The 9,595-nt window shown below is 38.2% G+C and overlaps 1 protein-coding gene and 1 non-coding gene across 2 annotated transcripts in view; one reads left to right on the forward strand and one right to left on the reverse strand.

The window, feature by feature from the left end:
• Positions 1 to 1,327: 1,327 nt before the first annotated feature.
• Positions 1,328 to 9,595, reverse strand: part of MTCH2 (mitochondrial carrier 2) — a gene marked incomplete at its 5' end in the record, with an annotated part of 20,000 nt that continues 11,732 nt past the window's right edge. The window contains 5 exons of the mRNA XM_008585281.1: positions 1,328 to 2,860; positions 5,133 to 5,208; positions 6,505 to 6,572; positions 7,329 to 7,376; positions 8,434 to 8,527. Coding sequence (XP_008583503.1) covers positions 2,774 to 2,860; positions 5,133 to 5,208; positions 6,505 to 6,572; positions 7,329 to 7,376; positions 8,434 to 8,527 — 373 coding nt within the window. The remainder of the gene's footprint in view (positions 2,861 to 5,132; positions 5,209 to 6,504; positions 6,573 to 7,328; positions 7,377 to 8,433; positions 8,528 to 9,595) is intronic.
• TRNAI-GAU lies at positions 3,255 to 3,328 on the forward strand. Its single transcript has one exon. It is a non-coding gene; the product is annotated as a tRNA-Ile (tRNA).

The following is a 9,595-nucleotide window of genomic DNA, read 5'->3' on the forward strand; positions in this document are numbered from 1 at the left end:
CCAACCAGAGGAGCCAGCCAGTTTTTCTATAAAGCCCAATGAGGCTGATGTTTTAGTTTGCCTGTTTTAAAGGGCTAAATATAAGTTTTTCTTTTTTTTTTTTAAAGATGACCAGTAAGGGGATCTTAACCCTTGACTTGGTGTTGTCAGCACCATGCTCACCCAGTGAGCAACCGGCCATCCCTACATGGGATCCGAACCCGTGGCCTTGGTGTTATCAGCACCACACTCTCCCGAGTGAGCCAGGGGCTGACTCCCAAATAAAAGTTTTTCTACAGATTTTTCAAATTAGAGAGAACCAATGTTATCAGTGTGAAACCTGGACTTGGTGTTGCATGCAGTTTGTGTTTGTCAGTTTTTGGTACTGTAATTACATGCTATGAGAGAGGGGGAGTTTGAAGGGAAAGCCTTCATCTGGTTAGGAGGACTATGAGTGACTTCACAGAGAGATGGCATTAAAACTGAATCTTACAGTATAGGAAAAATTTCAATGGGAAGAGGGAAAGGAAGATATTTTTAGAATGAGAAATTACAGCAAAGCCCAGGTGTGTTTAGGTAAGAGCGGGAAGCTGGAATATAGGGCTTATGTTTAATGTTTCTTTCACCCTAAGGTTGCTTTTTTTTTTTTAAAGGTTGCTTTTTTACTCTGGTGTTTTTACAATCACCCCCAAAGTTCCAGGAAACCCCATATTCCTTTCTCCCATTGAGGTTTCAATGGTCATCATACCTCTCTAGGGGAATACTTCTCAGTAACTTAGCTTGGCACCGCCAAAGATAAACCACTTGTCCATTTTCACAGGTGTAGCTTACCAAATAACATTTATCTGAGTTTATATTATTTGCTGAGTCAGTTCATTATTTCACACACATGTACATTAAGAGCACCTACCTGCATTTACTAGCCCTCAATATACTTCAAACTTTTGTTAATAGTTTACAATAAAATTTTATGGAGGACCACAGGTATAGGATCCATACTGGACCTACAGCTTAGATGTAGCAAAACAACTGGACTAGTATGAGGGTACTTCAAAAAGTCTGTGGATTCGGATCCTCGTACAAGCCAGCCACTCTCCCTCCCCTCCAAAAGAAGTCTGTGGAAAAATTGGAATTAAAAGGTAATATAAATCCTTCCATGAACTTTTTGAAGATCCCTTGTATTTGGATTGAGCAACCCCAGTCCTTGGTGAAATTTCTCCGCATCCCAACTTGCACAGACAAAAACGAAGCCTTGGCACCCTCTGGTGGTAGACTGGTCATTACAATCAGACATGCTTCTCAGGATAAGGAAAGTGTGTATGTGCACAGAAGCCACAGGATAAACATGGCATTTTCCTAGATCATCTTTACTTAAAAGTTTTTTTGGGAGAAAAAAGTAGGTAATGCAAAACACTTTTATATTAAAACAAATGCAGATAATAATATTGAATAGTATATAAAATTTACATGACTTTTCGAGACAGACATCAAAGACACTTTAAGCTAAGCTACTCAAGAGCTTCAGGTTGTATCCCTAAACCCTGGGGGAGGAGATCCCCACATGCTCACTCTAATATTACGGGTGCTGCTGCTTTGACAGAAGTCTCCGAAGCAGCGAATTAAGTGCTTACACATTTGGCAACATCCCAGGGGATTATTTGAATAAGTGAAACAATAAGCTTTCTTGTTTCAGAGCATTTTAACTTGCTTTTAAAAGGCCTGAATAAATAGGAGCTTGATGCTTGAGTTGAATTTTATTTCCTTCTAAAGTGATATCCCCTGCCCCCATAAATATTTGTCAACATGCCTGAGGGTATGATATGCAAGGTGGTCACTCTCCTAAGAACCCTGTGGACTGAAGTCTGCATTACCAGATATGGAGTTGCAAATACACTTTCCAAGGGTATCATCAGGAATAAAAATCAAACAACTCATCTTCCGCAACAATAATAAAAAGGAAACAACAAAAAAACCTGAAGAACAAGAGGTTATGCACAATTAGAACCGTATAATGATGTAATTTAGGGACTGGCAAAGACTTAAGTTCTTAGAGAAGGGGGCTACTGGGGCAGTATTTGTTTTTCTTATTTCATGTGAAAACAAGAATTTCTTTTGGGAAAAAAATGTCATTATACTTCCTTTCCAAATCTTGCTTATTCTCTATAATTGTTACTTTTTCTTTGTTGTTGGTGACAATTTATTATTACTTTGCAATAACAGAATGAAGGCATGGATGCCTCACATAGAGGTTGCTAGTAATAATTTAGCAATGTATTGTCCTTTTTTTGAAATATAAGAAACAAAGTTAATCAAATTGCTCAGAGGCATACAATGGGAAGGAGACTCTCGTGGATGCTGCTGACTTTTTAGGGTATACCCAAGAAAAGGTAATTCATAACCTGCCATGTAGGTAGCCTTATTAATTTTCTTAAGTTTTACAGAATTATTTCTTTTTCTTGGGACTGTACTTTATTTTACAAAAGCTTAAACTGAGACTCATATCACATGTCAACCTGCCTGTACCTTTAGGAAAATACAACTTTTTTTTTTCCTGTTTAAGAAAATTGAGGATCTGGAGCAAAAATGTTCCATTTCAGAATAACTAGAGGGAGAATATTAGTGGTAAATTATGTTGTGCTGTGAAAAAAAAGAACAAAAAAGGCCAAACACCTGCATTTTCCCAAGATTAAATGATTATTAAAAAAGCGCGCCACACCATATAGAAATCAACATTCTCTCCCATAATTCTGTGCATCTGGGACTATAGAAATGTCACTGTCCCTGTCCCACATCTTCAAATTAACATTTTCAGGTCACAACAGTAAGTCTTCCCAAAGGGGACTTTCCGGAAGAACAAGCTATTTCCTCGGCTCATATTTCCCTGAAAAACAACAACAACAACACACAAATAAAGTCTAGTGTGAAAATGAGGTCAGCCAATCCAAATCAGCAGACAGATCCAGATGGACATGTCTCTCTGAGTCATAACTGGGACTATCACTACAGCATAGGGACTTACTGAGTGACTTTGGAACTAACTACAATTTCTCCTCATCAATAAGGCAAGAATTTCTTCCTTTCTTAGATATGCCCAGTTTGGATTCTGGCTTTGCCACTCTCTAGCTGGGTTACCAAATGAGGCAATATACATAAAGTGCTCAGAACAGTGCCTACCACTCAGTAAGCACTAGCTTTTACTTATTTTTTAATGAAATGTTCGAGTTCCTAAAAAGTACTTATAAAACCTTATAATTAAGCTGTAGTGTTCTAGGGCTGGCCAGTTAGCTCAGTTGGTTAGAGCATGGTGCTGATAACACCAAGGTCCAGGGTTCGATTCATGTACTGGCCAGCCACCAAAAACAACAAAAAAAGTAATAGTGTTTCTTAGTGCAACTGAGTAGACTCTGAGGTTAGACAGCCTGAGTATAAATCCTGGCTCTCCCAAATACAGATGGTGAAGCCCTGGGTTACAAAATTGGCATTAAACTGCTCTAAGCCCCATTTTTTTTTTTGTATGTGAAAATAGGATGGCAAAGAATGATACCTTTCCTTGCACAGCTATTTTGAGAATTATATGAGTTGCTGCATAGAAAACTCTAGCACAGTCTGATATATACTAAATGCCCAATCGAGATTTGCTGTTGTCTCAAGCACCTACAGGATCAACTGTTCCCTGGGTAAGGCACGTCTGACACCCTAATCCATTTTCTATCTGCTCTCTCCCTACAGCAGGGGTTAGTTAGGAAGTAGGGGAAGAAAGGCCCTCTTCCCTTTCAAATGGAAACCATGGTAGGAGACTGTCCAATAAAGAGAATGTAAAACTCAGAATGAAACCCAGAATGTTCATAGCAGGTCTATACAGAAATCATTTAAGTGTTCTAGCTTGGATTCACAGTGGGGCTTTTTGGAAATGCATCCTGAGCAAAAGCAACCAGAGCAACACTTGGACTTTTCCTTCCAAGTGCAGGCTGGGGAGCCTGGGCTCTGTGAACACAGGACTTTCTCAGATGTATCACTAGTACTACGCAGTAATGCAACAAGGAGCTTCTGCATGCACTTTCTTCTGTGCTTCCCACTCAAAAACAGTTTTAAACTGAAGGTCATTTTAAGTAATCTCATGCTAAGTTTAGCCCATAGCCCATCCATTACTTTAGTTTCTAATAAAGCTTTGTCTAGATTGATCAAGAATTTTTGGTTGAAGATAATATACCCCATAGCAATAATAAACCATAAATTGGAGTCTGGACAAAAACCATCCACTAACAAAACTCTAGAAGTAAGAGATCAGCTCTGTAAACAGCCTTGTGACAAATAATTTGTCATAAGTAAATAATTTCTTTTTTTTTTTTCCTTTTTTTTTTTCCTTTTTGTCTTTTTTTTTTTACTGACCAGTAACGGGATCGCAACCCTCGGTGCTGCGCCCACAGCACGCTCAGCCAGTGAGTGGGAACCGGTCTCCACATGGGATCCAAACCCTCGGCGGGAGCGCCACCACACTCCCAAGCAGCGCACTCTCCAGTGCGCCACCGGGCCGGCCCATTATTTTTCTGTTTCTTCATCTACACTGTGGGGAATATATGAGGAGATTCTGAGAAGCTAAAGGCGAATTTGGAAAAAAAGAGTCTGAAATCAAGGCTGTGATTTTAACATCCAGGATCATTACCTACCTGGACCCTATTTGCAACTCCAATGCGATCACTCAAATGGCTTCTAGGGGCCGGCCCCGTGGTGCACTCGGGAGAGTGCGGGGCTGGGAGCGCAGTGACGCTCCTGCCACGGGTTCGGATCCTATATAGGGATGGCCGGTGGGCTCACTGGCTGAGCGCAGTGCGAGCGACACCACACCAAGGGTTGTGATCCCCTTACCGGTCACAAAAAAGACAAAAAAATAAATAAATAAAAATAAATAAATAAAATAAAAATGACTTCTAGATTACATCTAGGGATTCTTACTTCTTCATTACCCAGTCTGATGATTTCTAAGCATCACATCTTACTGTTGTGCTTGAGTGATATACAGATCATAAAGCATACATTAATTGGCACCTAAAAAGTGAGCTACGAGAGTTAACCTGGGACTCCAGAGACATTATTTAAGAAAACAAAGAAAAACAAAAAAAAACAAAACAAGAGAGAGAGAGAGAAAGAAATACCTCTTTTTGTAGCACGCACCAGCAATCTAGCCAAGAAGAATACAACGGGGAGTAGGGAGGGCTCCCACCAGCAAGCCTGAAGTAGAAAAAAGACTAGCTACTCACGTTAGTATTTACAAAATGTTCTCTCAGGAGTCTGAGAAACCTCTGTCAAAATATTCTCCTATGTAGAATCCCCCAACAGGCAATTCTAGTTCTAATAAAACAAACTATACTGGGGCTTGGTAAAGACTGAGCATCCAAAAGGGATTTCGCCCCTACATTTAGGTTTCAAATCAACAAATAAACATAAACTTCAATCTTATTTTCTAAAACATTTAGGTTTTTCATTTATGGAGAAATGAAATTATAGAACACAATTAAAGAGGATGGAAAGGGGATTTAAAAACTAATTGTTGTTCACAAAGAACCTAAATATAACAATGGATAGCAATAGTGGTGACTATATGTTCCTGCTCAGGTATAACCCATAATCACTTCCTCTTGAAAACATTGTAAGGAATAATAATAATAATAATACATTTAACTCATCCTTCAAGTTTGGGCTAAAACGTGACAGCTGCCCTACAAATCAGAAAACAAACAGCATGTAACACAATAGTCAAACTCTGGTTAAAACTCCACACAGCTATTTGATATCTGATTGGAAGACAATGACACGTCTAATGACATTATATCAGCTACCATATTGGAACAGAGTTTTGAATTAAATCAAGAAGCAACTTCACAAAAGAAGCAAAAGAAATAAAGAAGGAAAAAAAAAAAGAAAAATGAAAGAAAGATAAAAAAAAAAGAGGCAAAGCTTCTGCCCAACTCAGCAGGGTCATGTGGCATCTAGAAGTTGGAAATCAATGGTGTCCACCACCAGGCACCCTTCCCAACCAATACAGGGAAAGATTAAGAAACTTTCCATAGACCAAATTTCCTACTTCTCTTTCTTTACAACTCACTTTCTCCATGAAGTCCCTAGGAAAGAGGTACAGACGCTTCATTTAATGCCTGACATAACTTTTGTCACCTTAATCAAAAAGAGGATAAAGATTTAAAATAAAAAAAAAGAAATTCTGAAAACAAAATTTGATAATTGTCTCGCTCTTTTGAAGATAGAAGCTATAACTACTGACAAGTGTATATTAATTAGAGTACTTGAGAAATATTATTTATGTCTTTCTCTATTCCAAAAAAGGATATGAGGTGGCTGCTTAAAAATAGAAACTGATGCTGCTGCTCGTGCATGGGGCATATAGAGAAAAAAATCAGGAATCCAATAATAACATCACTTGCACTTTTCTTTCCCAATTTCTACCAGGACGCTCGGCTGTCAGGCATACAGGCACTTAAACTACTAGGATAAGAAATGCAGAGTACTTACCCACAGTTGTTGACAGCCATAAGATTAGAGACAAGCACAAAGGGATAGGTCAGCATACTGGCAAAAAACTGTAAAATGGTAAAAAGACAGCTAAGTTGTTAGGTCATTCCTAGTCGCCTTTATTCTCTTCTTTCCTCTCCCTTAAATGTCTATTGCCACTGTGGTCAAATACTCCAACACTGTCCTTGCTTTCTCAGTACCCCTGGAAAGACTAAGTTACACATTTTGGGCATGGAGATGCTTCTTCCCTATAACACACAACATAACAATTAAATCCAACATTTTAACAAAAGGCTAGAAGACTTCTCTTATCCTGTGACTGAGTCCTCATTCAAATAAAACTGAACTACATTATTTAGGAGAAAAAGAAAACACAACCAATACAAATAAAGCATTTCAAAACATCTCTGAAGAAAATAAGAAAATACGAGCATCCTTCCAAAGACAATGAAAAGTACTTTAAAAGTCAACTCTTGGAAGACTCCATAATGATTAAAGAGGGTGAAGTTCTCCAGTGCAGGATCAGCAAGACACAGTGTGAGCAGGCCAAGAATCAGGGACAGAGCTGTGACCAGAAATGCCTGCACACCCCCTGTGAAAGCTGAATAGCACCAAACCATGCAGGCTGTTACGACTGTTGCTATGAGGCAAGAGCTCTGCATTATTCTTCCTTTTGATAAACATTAACAAAATTGAGAACGATTTCCCAGGGAGACATCTGGTTGCTTAAAAGCAGCAATGACACAGGTCAGATTTAAAAGAAAAACAAAACAAAATAACTATTCCTAGAAGGTTAAGTGGATTTAAAAAAAAAAAAAACTCACTCCTGTGACAGCTTGGGAATAACTCTTCATTTCATTCATGGTGGAAACCTAAAACAGCAAAAGAGCCTTTATTAGAATGAATCAGGACATTAAGCTGATATTAAGTTAACAGCCCACAACCATATCAATATATTCTATCTTTAAATTATCAGTTTCTTTGGCAGCTTGAAAATTAATTTTAAGCATAAAGACATAAAATACTGATTATGAGCATAAAAAGACAGTAGTCACCATCACTGCCTTTTTGAATCAACCTGATTCAACATTAACAGACAAATTCATATTAGACTAGGATGGTTTAGGGACAAATGCAATAGCCTCAGGATTTCAAAAACAAAAGAACATGTGATGGGTAGCCTTTTCCCATGTCCTCGAAATACAGTCCCCGGAAAATTACTTTTATAGTGTATCCAAGGGACAATTCACTTCCTCTACACACAGGTAACCAACTTGGTACCAGATGCTTTGGAGAACATCCATCTGTATACTCCAGAACCTTACAACGTGGATTTAATCATACAGGCCTTGGTATGTTCTGTTTTTCACCAAGCTGTAGAGCTGCCTATGTACACAGAGGCCCCACAACTGCTGAGACAGGGGAGACAACTTGTAGGAAAGACTGATTCTCAAAACCTCTCAGACTGAGGTTTCTAGAAAGCCCAATATGGGAGCCCCCTTATCACTCCAGAGTAGCCAAAAAAAACCCAGATACACCATAAAGCTGTTGTTCTGCTTCATCGTATCCTCCAAAATTAGGTTATCAGTAAAGAAGTGTTCTCTTTAAAGCCCTGAACTATGACAGCCCTGAATATCCTCCAAAATTAGGTTATCAGTAAAGAAGTGTTCTCTTTAAAGCCCTGAACTATGACAGGGCTAGACCTCTTCGGCATACTCTGTCACATCGTAGAAACCAAAAGGTATATCTCTCTATAGTAAACAGTATGGGTCATTTTACTAATCTTTTACAAAATTCGACTGATATTTTTAGCTCTATAATGTTCAGTCTGGCACACAGCAAACTGTCATCTTACTTTAAAGCTAATCTAGCTGCCAGGTGAAGACAAAAAAGCCAGCACTGGCACATCTCACCAAGGTCACAACCTACCCCACTGTCCAGTGCATAGGTATTGACGAGGTAGGCCAGCGAGTTACACAGCCACAAAGAAATGATGTCACCTAGGAGGCGAGGAACAAGACCCCTAAATGAAGAAACAATAAAAATAAGAAGAACCAAAACTGTGGTCAGTAAAAAGATACTACACTCAATACAAACACTTCTCAAAGAATTAGAGATTTTAGGAGCTGGTTAGCTCACTTGGGAGAGTGTGGTGCTTGTAATACCAAGGTCAAGGGTTCAGATCCCGTAATGGCCAGCCGTCCCCCCCTCCCCCCCAAAAAAAGAATTATTAAGAGATTTCAAAACATTCTAGGGAAAAGACATCAAACACCAGAATCTAGTCCTCACAACTAGTTTGTTCTAGTTAACACAGTTGTACTTGAGGCTGATCTCTAGTGACTTTTTTTTTAAATTTTGAGGCCGGGTGGTACAGAAATCTACATTTTGTTCCCATTTTTAAAATGCAGTTTGGGGGCTGGCCAGTTAGCTCAGTTGGTTAGAGCATGGTACTGTGGTATTGATAACACAAACGTCCAGGGATCAATCTCTATACTGGCCAGCTGCACACCCCCACAAATTAAAATAAAATAAAATAAAATAAAATATAAAATAAAATTTAAAAATAATAAAATAAAATTAAAAATAAAATAAAATAAAAATAAAAATATAAAATAAAATAAATAAAATTAAATAAAATATAAAATAAAATTTAAAAATAATAAAATAAAATTAAAAATAAAATAAAATAAAAATAAAAATATAAAATAAAATAAATAAAATTAAATAAAATATAAAATAAAATAAATAAAATTAAATAAAATAAATTAAATAAAATAAATAAAATAAAATAAAATATGGGTCAGCTATACCCCTCTGAACTGTGGCCAGCGGCTCACCTTAGTATTACTAATTATAAGCAGAGAGGCAAAGATTTGTGAGGTTCTTTGGAGAAGAGACTTAAATATGGTTTCACTAAGCTATTTGATATTCAAATTTGGCAGAGTAAAAGATGAAAAAAAGGGCCGGCCCAATGGCGCACTCGGTAGAGTGTGGCGGCGCTCCCGCCGAGGGTTCGGATCCCATATAGAGACCTGTCCGCTCACTGGTTGGGCGCGGTGCAGGTGCGACACCGAGGGTTGCGATACCGTTA

The sequence above is a fragment of the Galeopterus variegatus genome, unplaced genomic scaffold (assembly GCF_000696425.1).
Source record: "Galeopterus variegatus unplaced genomic scaffold, G_variegatus-3.0.2 Scaffold3509, whole genome shotgun sequence".
NCBI classification, from domain to species: Eukaryota; Metazoa; Chordata; class Mammalia; order Dermoptera; family Cynocephalidae; genus Galeopterus; species Galeopterus variegatus.